A 15,868-nucleotide genomic window follows, 5' to 3' on the forward strand; every position below is an offset into this window, starting at 1 on the left:
ACACACACACACACACACACACACACACACACACACTTTATTGGATCCCTATTTGACTACTTCGTGTCTTAGATATTTGATTTTCTGAGGACTCATTCCTATCAAATTACACCACAAACATACAGAGTGCAGTAATGTTTCAGGGATCTCTTTTACAATTGATCAATTTGCCTAATTTTGAGACTTTATCTTAATTACTGTACTTTCATAATATATATATTTATGTTCAATTTATGTCATCCTATTACTCTTTTCATTTCTTATTAACTTTTGTTTAATATTCTATATATATTTTTTAGAATAATTTTGTTGAATTTCTACATAGAAAAGCTCACATCAGTACTCTGAATGCAGTGTGTGAACATATATATGAATTAACTTGAAAATAACTTACAATTTTGCTATTCCTAGTCTTTTCATCTAAGAACATGGTATATTGCATGTCTTCTTTTATAACTCCCAGTAAGTTTCACATTTTTCTCCTCTTAGGTTCCATGTAGCTCCGGCTATGATACTTCCTAAGTAACTCAGGCATTTCATTGCTGTTTTGATGGAATCATATATGTATGTTTGAATCATACGCCTGAAATCAGTGCTCCCATTAATTCTGGGAAAGTTATTATTTCTTGAATTTTCTGAGTACATCATTACACTCCTACAAATAATAATTATATCTTAATATTTGAATATTTACTCTTCTTATTTATATTTTGCTCATTATTATAGTACCCAAAATTTGTGGAATTGTTTTAAACAAACTGTCATGATAACAAGCAAGGCTGTATTGATCATTTACTGCCATTCATTTTAGATAGTATTGTTATTCATTATCAATTATTAATTATTAAGTAATTATTAATTAACCTAAAAATGAATCATTCTTTTCTTTTACTTTCCATATCTTGAGATTTTCTTCTAGGGGTACAAAGATGCAGTCAAATTTTATATACAACCGTGTTCCATTTTACTGCTATTTGTAATGGCAATGTATCAGTGACCTTCAATGCTGAGCCCTCAACATATGGTTAAACAATGGTTCGTTCATATGACATGTTATCATAATTTTTTGAAACTTTAATAAGATGCTAGAAATGTCTGAATTTTAAGGTTTAGTCAAAATTTTAAATATAACTTTTATTTCTAGCATTATTCCAATTTTTAAAAAAATGTGCATACACATAACTGCAAAAAAAATCTAACAAGCATTAATATTAATTATACCACTGAGTCGTGGGATTATTGGATTTTTTATTTCTGATCTAAATTTGTATGAGGAGAATTACTTTGACAATAAAGTAGGAGACACTGGTAATGACAAACAAAAAAATACATGAGACTATGTTCTTGTGCTCTAACAGTAAGCTACAACCTTGACTTCTGGACAGTCAAATCACCGCAAACTATAATATGTATAAACAAAATAAACACTGGAAGCTTATCAAATGTCATTGTGAGAATCTATTTTTGTACAAAGATGTCTATCTATTACTTTTATAAGTACAACTAGCATATTTCTCTTGCAAATCCTTAGCTAGCCTAGCTTATTTGATCAAATCCTTCATATATATTTTTTCTGATAGGAATACAATTTTCTTTATTTAAAGAAACTAATTCTGCCATGATGGTAATATAGGACAAATATAGATTCAAATAAAACAAAAATATAAGTATTAAAATGTAAGTAGTTTATTTTCAATTTATCAATTAAAAACATGAAATAGAGAATGAATTAATCCTATGTTCCAATAGGGCCTTATTCTATACTGTCGAATTAAAACAGATCACAATATAATATAGTGTCTTATTTGCATGACAAATCAATGAGACTCTTTCTTATTGCATTTCAATTTTTTATTTGGTCATTAAGTAATCATTTCCCAATCAGAATGGAGGAAATAAATGTATGAAAAATGCACTATGGCTATTTATATTAAATTATAAATATAAGAGAACTATTCTTAACATTGAGAATGAAAGTAAATAGCAATGCAAAGAAGAGGAAAACAGATAATTAGTTATTTATATATTATATATCAAAATACTTTGAAATTCATTCAACATCAAGTGTATGATGACCATCCTAGTGCAGTCACAGTCTACCCCAAAGCCAAGAAATACAAAAAAATATGATCCTAAACCCCCCAAATAGTCACAGTACATAAAATCTGAAAATAAAAAATGTTATTTTATTCTCAAGGTATACCCGTGTTACTCATAGAGTATCACTACAATAAAATTCACATATAACATGTTTTGCAAGTGCAAAGGCAAAATAAAACTATTTTCCAATTGCCAACCTGCATACCGAATGTGTAGGGAAGGCTCCTAAACACATCCTTACAAAGGAAAGCTGTCAGGCATGTATATTTGTAGTAAATATTGTGATATTAGAGACTGCATAGTTAACTTTTGAAATATATATTTTGAATTTCAGTACCGAGTGGCTAATGTAGATGGTGTTGGATGTGTTCACCGTTACCTCATATAACATGATAATGACAAAGATTTTTCTGTATAACATATTTGACCATAAAAACAGTGATATTACTGCAAGTATGACAAATTGCCTAGGCTGGCAAACATTATAAACATTTAAAGGATGATTAATTTCTAAAAATAACAAAGTTAAGCAGAGCTTAGAAGTCAACCTTTTTCACAATTAATAAAACATGACTTCATAAAAAAATTATACGGTAATATGTTGTGTTATAAAATGTAATTTTGTACTTTCTCAAGCTTTACATTTTATTAGAGGTCAAAAAATATTTTAAATTATTATTTTAAACCATTGACACATTAAATATTATAATTGTAAAAATAGTTAATAATAAAATGCAAATTACATAAAAACATATAGTACGAAATATATATGCGTTCGACCATTGTTTTGTCCCTGCTAAGAACTATTTATAATAATTAACTTCTTGGACATAATAAAGAGCAGGTTTGCCTGTAAAGTCCATTAATATATAAATATTCATTCAACTTTAATGACAAAAAAATAGACTTGCAGAAAAAAGTACACATATGGTGGTCACAGAAGAATTTTTTTTAATTCTACTTTTTTCTGCAAAGGTACCATAAAAAGTATTGTTCCCTTTAGCACACAGTAGGCTCCAATGATCCTGTTTTATATCTTTTTAATTGTGACAGTTTCTAAACACAGTTTAATTAAGATGAGATGCAGTTAAAATATTTGAGCACCCCAATCACCTTCTCAACTCCCAACCCATTGTGGCTTGTGTGACATCCCTCCCAGGACCAGATGTCCTAGTCCAGGTCCTACACTGAAGCATATTGCTTTACTGCCAATAAGGATGAGTCCCAGGTGCCCATGTTATCACTTGATTTTTGTTCTCTGATTCCCCCTTTTTCTCTTGCTCCCAACAAGATCAATAGAACAAAAAAACTTTTATCTTCATGCAACACTACATTAGTTAACAGCAAAGAACTGGCCACCTGCTTTAGCTGCTTCTCTTTACTTCTGCCAGGTCTCATTGCATTATAGATAAGGATTTTATGGCTGTACAAGAAGGGGGCACAGTCATGGTAAACAGAAAAAGAGAAATACAGAGGTACACAGAGACATAAAATATGGACAGATAAACACAGACCTAGAGACATTTCTTAATTTAAAACTTGTGTGTGTGTGTGTATATATATATATATATATATATATATATATATATATATATATATATATATATATATATATATATATATATATATATATATATATATATATATATATATACACACACAATGTGGATATACTAATTAATTTTGTTTTCCTATAAAAAACACTGGCCAGACTTTCTAGGATGATGTGGGAGATTATTCAACTAATGTAAACATTATTCAGAATTAATTCTTCAGCTTAGTTTCTAATTTTACCCATGTAGAAATCATGCAAAAAAATGCTTCTCTGACAATTATATATTACCAATTATATACTACTACCACTGACAATTGACAAGTAGATACTATATTATTATATACTGACAATTATATACTAAGCCTTTATATATATATATACATATATATATATCAGTTTGATAAGAATTTTGTTTAGATACTAGTTTTAAAATTTTCTGGCAAAACTTAAATGCTGAGGTCCAAGTAGCAGAAGATTTCAATTATCAGGGTAAGAATAATGATAATTACGCATTTTCCTTATGTAATGCTGAGAGGTTTAGTTCTATTTCAAGGTAGTTAGGGCTAGGAAAATAAAATATAAAGATTTATTGAATGCCAAGCACTATGTTAGAAACTATTCACATATCATTCCATCAATTTCTTAAAATAACCGCACATGGAGTAAGTGTTCATTCTTGCGGATGAGAAGTATGTTTACAAATGTTTCAGTTACTGTAAGCTTGAGGGAAAAATTAAGAATCTTTTGTTCACTACCTTACCTTTAGCAACTAGCACAGTTTTCTGGCTCATAGTCTATGGTAAATGGCATGTGTTAACTAGTTTACCAGGTAACAGTGTCACAGTGCTTGTAAGCAGTAGAGCTGAAATTTTATCTCAGGTCTGTTAGACTTCAAATCCCAGTCTGTCTGTGCCCAGAACATGGAAGAAGCAGGTAATCTACTTTTCTGCCTTATCTGCTCCCAAAGGACCAGGAGAGTTGAGGTGGGATTTTTTTCTGTAGGGAAGAATGGCCTTGATAGTAACTGATTATCTACTGGCATTAAGACCAGAGCTTAAGAAGCTAAGTCCTTTGTTTTAAAACCTCTCTGGGTCTCATGTGCAACTTTAGTCAAGTTCTTTTGCCACTTGGTACCTCAAGGATTTTACTATAAGAAGTTAATGATAATGATGATAATAATAAATAACATTAAACCCATGAGAATGTTGTGATAATTAATTGTACCAATACCTCTAAAGTTTATGGCTACAGAATTTATAGTCATCATTATTATTTACTCTGGAGAAAAGGCCAGCAATTCGGGTGATACCCAGAAAAGTTAATTCTCTATGGTCTCAAGGACAAATGAAGCTAGGCATCTCAACAGCAGTAGGCAAAGAGATGCTATAAGGGGATGTTTTGGAAACAAGAGTACTTCTATAACTGAGACATCCACGTTACCTCAGTCCTCTAAGGTTTCGAGCTATATGGTATTCCTTTAAGCCAGGACTGGGACTCTAAGCTATATGGGACTCTAAAAATGCCTATCCTATTAGATTTCATCACTGCTCAAAGGTACACACACTCCTCTGTTTATGAGTATGCTGGATTCCAAAAGCCTGCTCAAGTGAAGCCCTTTATTTACAAGCCCGAAGTGCTATCACAAAGGCAATGGAGAAAGCCTCCTATGGAAGGCAGACAAAACTGATTTGCATTTTCTCTGGTGTAAAGTTTTAAAATACTTACACAAGGTAATAAGAATAAAGTTTATAAGTGGAACGCTTCTATATTGTTTATCCTGATATGGTTCAAAGTCAAGATAATATAAGGTAGTTCACATCCAATGGAAAGAATTACTTTAGTTTTTAGCCAAAATGTTTTATATTTTTTATATACCAGGCTCAATATTCTCTGTGCCCTATTAGGAGTTTTTAAATACTTCTCAGAGTTACTTGGAGAGATTGTCTGTGTGTGTTTGTGTGTGTGTGTATGTGTGTTCAGTAAAGGCCTTAACTCAAGACCTATGATCTAAGGCTCAGACATGTTTGGGGCCCACTGAAATACACAGTAGGTGTCAGTTTTTGGAGACCAGAAATTTCACCTCTGAAAAGGGAGTCTTTCTTACAATATCTATTTCTGCTATTTTTAACCTATCTTGCTCTAACAGTGCAATTTTAGACTGACTTTTTAAACATGACTTGTACATAGAGTTTTTTTGTTTTTTTTTTTCTGAATATCAACATCAAATGAAAAAGCTCTCAGGGTTAGCTAATTCCTAGTTGTTACAACTTACTGGCACAAAAACAAACTGGAGGGGCAGATAGTATGATAAAGGAAATTAATGTGTTCAGTCACAATATCTGTCAGGCACTGTGCTAGATTCTTTACATATACTATTTATTTAATCTTCAAAGTAACCTTATGAGTGAGGTGTTTTTATAACATCTAAAAACCTAATTAGAATCATCTTTAGATATACAGATAATCAGAAAAGCACTTGTTTAAAGCTGTATAATTCTTATACTGTCCCATATCACAAAATGTTATATGTGCCCAAGTATGTGAGTATGTAAGTGCTACATCAATATAAGAATTAAGGAAAAATTTTGAAATATCTGACAAATTTACATTGTTTAAAAGTAGATGGTTGTATAATTTTACTTTCATTTTTTAAAAAAACACTATCATATAGCGATTTGTTAGAAATAAAGGTGTTAAATCAGGGGAACTTTAGGGAAAATGTCAAGAGAGAAGTGATAATATCCAGTTTTTATACTGACAGCAGAATGCAGAATTCATGTTGAAACTTATATATGAGCCAAATTCAGATTCACATCACTGACAAACTACAATAGATCCCTGTAGTCAATTAAAAACCAAAAGTGAGCTGAAGAGGCTAAAAATGCTTTTCAGCTGCTTGCTAAACTATAATATTCTGATACCTTCTAAGCAGTGGCAAATACAGCTGTGTCCCTTTTTCTTTGTTCTAATTACCATTAATGTATGAGATAGTGACTATATTATGCCATTTTCATCTTAGTGCAAAACCAATGATAATTAGTAGAAAACTTTAAATTGTGAAAAAGGAACATATATATAGACTTTAATTTGCCAATTTTTAGAGAGATCCCGTGAATACTGTACTAAGTGGTACAGAATTTGTTTTGCTTATTTACTGAATAATTATGTTTTATAAAATTTGCAAAGGGAGATCATTTCTTAACTATCATACTCATGTTTTAAATACCAAGCTGTCTAAATGAACAAAGAACACAGTCTTTTATGGGTATGTTAGCATGTTTCAAGAAAAATACCTTTCTGCATATGTTGATATCATTTTGATGTTGTTGGTTTTTTCCCTTTTTTTGCATTGAAAGGGATGTGAGAATTTTGCTTTAATGAGAGGTTTAATTTTTATCCTGTTTGTTAAAGATTGAGGAGAGTAGTAAACACTCAGAAACAAATGATTATTTGGTTCAGGAAGGTAGATTTTTGAAGTGTTTTCCTTCAAATGTGCATACTTACTGTATTAAAAGTTATTTTACCTACAAAATAATGTAAATAAAAATAATTCACAATAAATGACATAGTTAATAATTCAGATGATATTCCTTAAGTGTGGTAAAACAAAGAATAAAACATGCATTATTTTTTTTAAACTTTGGTTAGATATACATTTTAAATGGTATTTTAAGAAATCAAACTCGAAATCCTATTTATTGCAGCTTAAGGTACATTACTTACTGCTATTAATATATGGTAGGCAAAAGCTGCAAAATCATAGAGCAAAAATTTAGAAGAAAGGGTCTAGTGTAAACAACTAAGACAACATTAAGCATCACACAAAAATATACTTAAAGGTCTTACCATGAACTATCGGTGCTAAGAGCATCATGAAGACTAGTAGCTGTGATGGCCACATGGTCATGTTCTCAGGCATGAGAGTGCCTCAAGAGTGAGTGTTCCAAACTTGAAACAAAATAAGTGTCTTTCTGATTCTTCTGTAGTCCAAGACCGATGATTAAAAAAAAAAAGCTCAAAAGGAAATATTCTTCAAAACAGAAACACCAATATCCCAAATCTGAATCCTGCAAATAAGAAAAAAAAAGGGTTATCAAATACAGGTTTTCCCATTTGCTTGAAAATTTCCTTCCTGAATAGAACACCTGTATACTGTCTCCCTTCTTCATTTTAATGAATACATGCATCATGTATAAAAATAAGTAAGTAACCTAAGGTACATTATTTATGCATGTATTAGCACAGTGTTTACTTCCCAGCCCCCAAACTGACTGAAACAAATAATTCAGTCTCGCTGGACAAAGCAGTATAAATATTACTATACTCATTTGTATAATAATTAATGATTAGTTTGTATAATTTGTTAATGTGTTTAAACAGATTTGGTACTTAACTCTGTGTAAACATTTTCCGCAAATATAATTTTTACTAATAATAGAAAAGTATAAAAAAAAGAAATCATTCATTACCATTACTGTGTGTTTAAACAAAGTTAAATGCATGAGCCGTACTTTCATTCCAGGCCCTAATAATCATTCAGAAATCATTCCACATATTAACTATATTACTTTTCTAAATATTTTTATAATTAAATTTGTGAAAATTATAGATTTGTGTTAATTAATTATGCTCAACCATAATCAATTCATTCAACAGAAGTTTATTGAGTGTCCGCTGAAATACAAAGCACTGTGCTAGGAACATAGAATAGAATACTGAGTAAAACATGCAACCTATCCTCCAGGATCTTACAACTTAAAATAAGGAATCTGGCTTAAATGTGTTAAGTGCATATGGAAGACATTAAAAATTGTTAGCGTTGTAAAGTTATTTTACTGAACCAAACTGATATAGCTGCTCCCTCTTCAAAGTTTGCACAGACTTATCTTAGGAAGTGAAAATACTAAAGGAACATGACTCAAATTTTGAAGATGTTTATCACAGTGAGCATTTTTAAAACTGATCAAATGCAAACTGGATCTTCCTTTTCTTTCCTTCTTTCCTTCTCTCTCTCTCTTTCTCTTTCTATTTTCTATTCAAGTGAATGGTATATATTTAAAATCATTTCACATTTTGAGTATAAGTTTAAAATATTTCTGGAAAGGAATATTCAAAATAGAGATAGTTTACTGAGGATTGTATTAAGCCTCATTCTACCAAAACACATTCCAGAGTATTTTTGAAGTACTTGCCTTTGTTATAAGGCAAAATTACACAGATTTATCTGAATCTCTGGCACCACTATTCATAGCATGGTAATTAAGAGCACAGATTCTGAAGCAAGATAACCCAATTTCAATTACTAGCTCTACTAGAACTAAGACCTTGGGCAAGTCATTTAAGCCCTCGGTTCCTTGGTTTCCTATCTGCTAATGGTGGGGGAGTAATATTAATTCATATGGTTATATGAACATTAAATAAGCTAAAAATTGTCATTTTAGTTATATACAATACATAAAAATATGTATTGCCCAGAACAGTGTCTAGTATGTAATAAGTGCTATATATCTTAACAGTTATTATACATCTCATTACTTTTCAGTTTTATCCTACTCATACTTTTTAATGTGGTTGTGTAAGAAGCAAGACCATTTGATAAATCAAGCCAAAAATATTTATTGAGTCACTATTGTACAGACAGGCTCGGAGAACGCTAAATCTGGAAATAACAGATATAATAATTTTCTTTCTAAACTCACAGACATTATAGAAAAATGAAGCCATAATAAACACTCTCATAACATTTTACTTTTACAAACAGAGAAAACATTGACAACAAAAAAATGTGGCTGAGATAAAATAAATTATGTGAAAAGGAATCATGTTTAACATTTTTCTTTTGTTTTCCTTATTCACACTCTGACTTACAAGAAAACATTTAGAACTTTTCCTTAATTACCGTAAGTGCCATAAGTGTTTAACTTTTTCTGAAAATAAACTTGAAAGCAGGTGCTAATTTAAAATTGCATTCTTTTACATGCATGTAATAATTAATGGATACTTAAAGGAGGATACTTAAATTGACTGATGCATCAACAAGTAAGCAATTACCCCCTCACACTCAGCTGTCTTTTTTTCCCCTCTATAACTATGGCATCAAGAGATATGTATATACACAGACATATACACACAAACACCTACACACATATACGTAAGATAAATATATACAGTACTGTTTTGCAACTGAAAAAAAGATTGAGGGCAGCCATCTAGGCGAGTTATTTATATACTATTTCAAAAATATACACTAAATATCTACCATGGTGGATATTATTGAGATCACAAATAAAGTAGAACAATTTTTCTCACAACTCCCACTGTAATGGAAAAGACGTAGTAAATGAAGTCTCAACATAAAGAGAAGCAGTAACATTTTATAGTTCCTATCATATTCCAAGCAATGTTCTAGATTATTATACAATTATATGATTTAATTCTCCATACAAATCTATCAGGCAGATAATATCGTCTCATGTTGACTGAGAAGTAAAATCAGACAATGTTACTCAGCAAGAATTTCATACCAAATGTCTGACTCCAACATCAGTGCTCTTTCCTCTCCCTATGGTAGAATAAACAAGAAGATGTATGAGCATAACCAGGGGTAGTAATTGTGCAAAGGAAGGGGGACAATGTAGCAAGTTTCCAAGGAAGACTTAGGCCTTGCTTAAATGTGTTATCCAATTGCGACAAGTAGAGAAAAAGGGAACAGCATGGATATATGAGGTAGAAGTGGAAGGACAAAGAGAAAGGAGAAAAAGGACATGTTAAAGAAGGAAACCAGCCTAATTATAACATTGTACCTTTTGGAGGAGCCGGAAAATTATTTCCATAGTGAAGTATGAGTATTGCAATTATTAAGTCTAGCTTTAGTGAAAACCAGAATAGTTTATTTCATATGACATAGTATATTTTCACCTTGATGAAGCAATGAGAGTTACTTTATAGAAAGGATAAGAAAGTGTTATCTATTATTTATAATAAGGACTTATTTTAAGATATCACAGCAGGGCATAAAGCCACGTCTACTAAGATCCTTGATTTGAGCATAAGAATTTGTTTTCATGATTACTCTGTAAACAGAGGTGGGGAAAGGAATTTAGATGAATAGAAGATATTACTTGAGGAGGGTAATATGTTTTCACACCCTAGCCTCACCACCCATGGACCTCTCACCCACAGCCCCACAATAATGTGCTAATTTGGGCATATATATAATAAAATTGCAATAGTAAACTATATAAATTTTAATAGATAATGTTCCATACAAGTATGCTTATAATCTACAGAAAGATAAACTACCACTCTTTAAATACTAACTTAAAAAAAAAAAAAAAAAAAAGAAAGAAAGAAAACTTTCTGGGATGATTTTTTTTTTCCAATTTATGTGTTGTCATTAACTTAACCAAACCAGTTTTCATATAAAAGGGATTTTTCACTCAAGTCATTTCTGAAACATAGCTCTTCAAAAACACATAGAGAAGAAAAACCAAGAAAAGACATTAGGGGCTCATTAAGTCATATATATAGACAAAATAATTACTCATAAAAAAAGATTTACTAATGATAAAAAGCATTTGAAAAGTCAATTTCAACATGTATATCCATCTCCAGTGAAATTTCTTTAGCCTTTTCTTTGTACAAAGCTCTGTGTTAACACTATGGGTCGAATGACGAGAGTGTGTCTACAAGTCTATGATCACCGTTTTAAAACAACTTGCAGTAAAATAGGAATGCTAGAAGGTATACTCACCAATAATTAAAGCTGTGCAAAATGTGATATGTGTTATGTGAGATAATCTAGAAACACACACACACACACACAAACGGCCAGATTTTCTTTTGTATGTAACAGCAAGGGACTTAAAAGCACGCAAACTGAATATTCTGGTACTAGGCAAGTTTACAAACCTCTCTGACTCTCAGTTTCTTCAACTACAAAAGAGAAAACAATATTCACCTTGTAGGTTGGTTGAGAAGATTAGCGACAGCATAAAGTATTGTCTGATGCAGAGATGTTGTGTCATCGTGCATGTCTGTCAGTGCATGTCTGTCATTCGCCGATTCCTTTGTTTCCTTAATTCTTTCAAAACTGAGGAAGAGACTACAAGCCCAAATCCCACACCTTTCACTTACATGTTTAGGAAACTAAAAACAGACTCTCCTTGAGTGAGATGCACACTCAAGAATTCTATGGCTGAATGGTGGCTACTAAAACAATGTGAGATTTTGTTTTTTAAAAAAAAGATTTTCAGTATGCTTCTCTTGTTTGAAATATACTTTGTTACTTAGGCTATTAATTTCCAGTAACAAATCAACACATAAAATGCTTTAAAAATTATTATTGAAAGAGAGTGTTTCTAACTTTTACCATAGATTATCACAATATGGCAGTTTTGCCTGGTACCCTATCTAAAACTTGGAAGGTATATATTTCTAATGCAGACTTTGATTAGGTAAGTGAAGTTTATATGTCTTCCAACAAGCTACCTAACTTCACTACACTTCACAATATTCAAAATTAAAAAGTGAGGTTAATTAAAAGTGTCCTAATTTATATCATTAATATTTAAGATTATAATTATGTAACTGTGTGATCTGACTCATGTTCCACTAAATATTTTTTTAAATCACATGTAAAAATAGTCTACAAATGCTTTATGTAAATAAAGTCTTTCCTCATAAACTGCATGGAAAATTCCTTATTTTTTACATTTAGACTAAATTTTGTTTATATCTAGCACAATTATACTCTGAAACTATTTGAATTTTTTTTGCTATTGCTGAAACAAAAGTTCTTCTAAACTTAAGACATTGATTTTACTTTGAGGAAACTGGCACCTTAAATTCTGATGTCATAACTTTTTTCCCATTTAATTTTTTCATATATCCTTCTTCTCAAATCATATTTGAAAGCTATTTTTACTTTATATTAGCTTTCTTTCTACCCTCTAAATAAAGGTTAGGATTAGAATCTGAATGTCACTCATCTTGGAATTGTTACTTCTATTTTAGCTACTCTTAATCACATATGTATAACTTACTCTCAATCTTTTCCCAAATTAAATTGCATGTTATAATTATACCTTTCCCCTCATAATGGCCTAGAAAAGACACTATAATATCTTCTTTATAATATTTTTACATCTCCCCACCTATTAAATGTTCACTTATTACAAATTCTGCTAACTACAAATTTTACTCCATATCAACTTTACAAATTTTTATTAATCTACATTTCGGGTATTTACATGTTTTGTCATTTAAGTCTTTTTAGAGCTTGATTGCTTTTGCATGTTTGGCATGTACTTTCTCAATATTTTGACTCTGAAAACTGAAGCACTGCAATTAGGTTCAAGGATCTTTCCTTTCTTTCAATATTTATGGAGTCAAAGAACTTTATATTAAATAACTATTAAAAAGTATTTAACTATCGAGTCTGATAACAATAAAGAGCTGAATGTTCTAGCAGTGAATACTTTTTTAAATAGTACTAGATCCCTTTGGAGATTCATAGAAAACAAATTCTCCATCATCTTGTTTAATATTTTCAAGAAATATTAAATTTGATCAACCCACATATGTTTTTTTCATCACTGTGTTCCAAGAGATCATCACTGAATACAAACAATGTAAACTGTGGTCATAGAAGATATGTGAGATATATATGGCATGATTCTTGCATTAAAGAAGGAAGAGGAGGAAAAGGAGTAGCAGGAGGACAATAATGGGACAGAAAAGAGGAGGAGAAGAGATAATGCAAAAAACTAAAAGTAATAAAATTTAAATCCAAATATGATAAAGAAGGGAGTTAAAAAAATAAAGGAGGGGCTTCCCTGGTGGCGCAGTGGTTGGGAGTCCTCCTGTCAATGCAGGGGACACGGATTCGTTCCCTGGTCCGGGAAGATCTCACATGCTGCAGAGCGTCTGGGCCCGTGAGCCATGGCCGCTGAGCCTGAGCGTCCGGAGCCTGTGCTCCGCAAAGGGAGAGGCCACAACAGTGAGAGGCCCGCGTACAGCAAAACAAATAAAAGTAAAAATAAAAAAAAGTAAAGGAGATAACATAGCTTGGAAGGTCTGGAAGACCTGCAAGAAGAGAATGATACTTGTATCATTCAGGATACAAGGATATGAATAGATGAAATTTCACTAAACAGTGGTTGGAGAAGGATTATTCTAAGTTTGGCATTGTTATGAAAAAAGTTAAGAGCAGGAAAAAGAAACAGCATATTACAGAACTGCAAGTTATCTGGTATGTCAGGTCTACTGAGCAAGTAAGGAATAAGAGAAAATCACATAGACAAAGCATTTGGGTAAAACAGGAAAGGTTCTGAGGGTTATACAAAGGAATCTGAATTCAATTTGCTTAGTTTCCAACTATGAATTATGAAAATTTAAATAATATTATTTTCTTTAATTTTTAGAAGCACAAATTACAGTAATAAATAAAAATCACTGCAAACAGAAGATACAGGAAAAAATTAAATCAGATTAGAAGTAGGGAGAATAGTTCAGAAATAAAACTACGTTTCCACTAGAACTTTCACTCAAGTCTTCATTCTTCCCTCATTCCTTTCCTACTATCTTCTCCACAAGTTTCAAAGCAATCAGAGCAAAGAAAGACCTATTTGTATACAATTAAATTTTTAAAATATTACTTACTACACTTTTCAAGCAATGAAATGCTAAATCTCTACACATTGTCTGAAACGTTAACAAACAATATTTTTTATTGCTTAAGTAAAACACATATTGCCTTATAATTATATTTCAAACATAATCTGATGCTACATTAGAAAACAAGTAATCTAGAAAGGTAATTTTAATAAGGAAGTTCTCTAGAGTAAAAGTCCCATCTAATTGTCTTTCAAATAATCTTACGATCTAACAAGTGTCTATTAATGTTTAGGAACAAATTTGGATTTAATGAACAATGCTATTTTTAGCTTTAGGGCAACATATCATTTAACCATAAAATAGACTGATGTTTTACTGAGGATCATTTTCTTGCCAAGTGTCCTTGAGTTAACCTTCTCCCTGAGATCCCACAAAGCACCTGATTGGAGTTTGTTTCCAATGGACTTTGGATAAGACAATATTTTCCTCCATTGATATGTTCAATAGGAAATAAAAATCAATGAGTCTGAAATTAAGCTAACTATAAATAATTGCATTAAAGCAACTAGTTTGGGAAATAATTCTGTTTGAAATGAGATAAAACTAAAAACTGAATCTCACACTCTTTCATGTATATGATTTGTAAAATAGATACTTTACTCTTCACAAATGAAAATACTCAGAAAATCTCAAATTTTTATCGTCAATATTAGCTGTGAAAAATAAGCTTGAATGAATATAGCCATTATTTAAAAGGATATTCAAAAAATTAACAATTGCTTTAAAATACATCATTTACGGGCTTCCCTGGTGGCACAGTGGTTGAGAGCCCGCCTGCTGATGCAGGGGACACGGGTTCATGCCCTGGTCCGGGAAGATCCCACATGCCACGGAGCGGCTAGGCCTGTGAGCCATGGCCGCTGGGCCTGCGCGTCCGGAGCCTGCGCTCTGCAACGGGAGAGGCCACAACAGTGAGAGGCCCGCGTACGGCAAAAACAAACAAACAAACAAAAAACATCATTTACGATAATAATCAAGGATTGATTTCTGTTTCCAAGGGAAGTAGAAATTAGGAAAGGCAAGCAAGCTATAGTTAAAACGTGCAGATTTAACAGGTTTCTACTTCAAAGTAAATAATTCCATTTCTAACAGAAGCATGTGAATCTATTCCAAAATCTGGAGCACGAGGCAAAATATAGTTTTCTTCGTAACAACAGCTAACATTTATTGAGCCCTTACTATCAGGCACTGTTGTAAGAGCTTCCCACATATTAAATAATTTAATTGATTTTAAATATAAACATTATTGTTAATCCTATAACAATTCCAAAGGAAGGGGCTATTATTATTACTAACTGGCCATTGAGGAAACTATGGGAACAAGAAGTTAAAAGAGCTCGCTGAGGTCACATGGCTGAAAATAAAGAGCCCAGATTTGCACCTAAACAGTCTAGACCCATGGATTGTGCTTGTCCCTCCCCAAGGATTCATATGTTGAATACAAATCCCAATGTGCTAGAATTTGTAGATGAGGCCTTTGAGAAGTGATTAGGTCAGGAGAGCTGAATCCTCATGAATGAGTTTAGTACCTTAGAA

General features: G+C 31.7%; 1 protein-coding gene across 3 annotated transcripts in view; it reads right to left on the minus strand.

Moving 5' to 3' along the window:
- ADGRL3 (adhesion G protein-coupled receptor L3) overlaps positions 1 to 15,868 on the minus strand; it is a 688,045-nt gene that overhangs the window by 553,589 nt on the left and 118,588 nt on the right. For all 3 annotated transcript variants that reach the window (XM_024751339.1, XM_024751340.1, XM_024751338.1), the window contains exon 2: positions 7,502 to 7,722. In XM_024751339.1, coding sequence (XP_024607107.1) covers positions 7,502 to 7,574 — 73 coding nt within the window. In that variant the 5' untranslated portion in view covers positions 7,575 to 7,722. The remainder of the gene's footprint in view (positions 1 to 7,501; positions 7,723 to 15,868) is intronic.

This window comes from Neophocaena asiaeorientalis, unplaced genomic scaffold (assembly GCF_003031525.2).
Source record: "Neophocaena asiaeorientalis asiaeorientalis breed wild unplaced genomic scaffold, Neophocaena_asiaeorientalis_V1.1 scaffold228, whole genome shotgun sequence".
Taxonomy (NCBI): domain Eukaryota; kingdom Metazoa; phylum Chordata; class Mammalia; order Artiodactyla; family Phocoenidae; genus Neophocaena; species Neophocaena asiaeorientalis.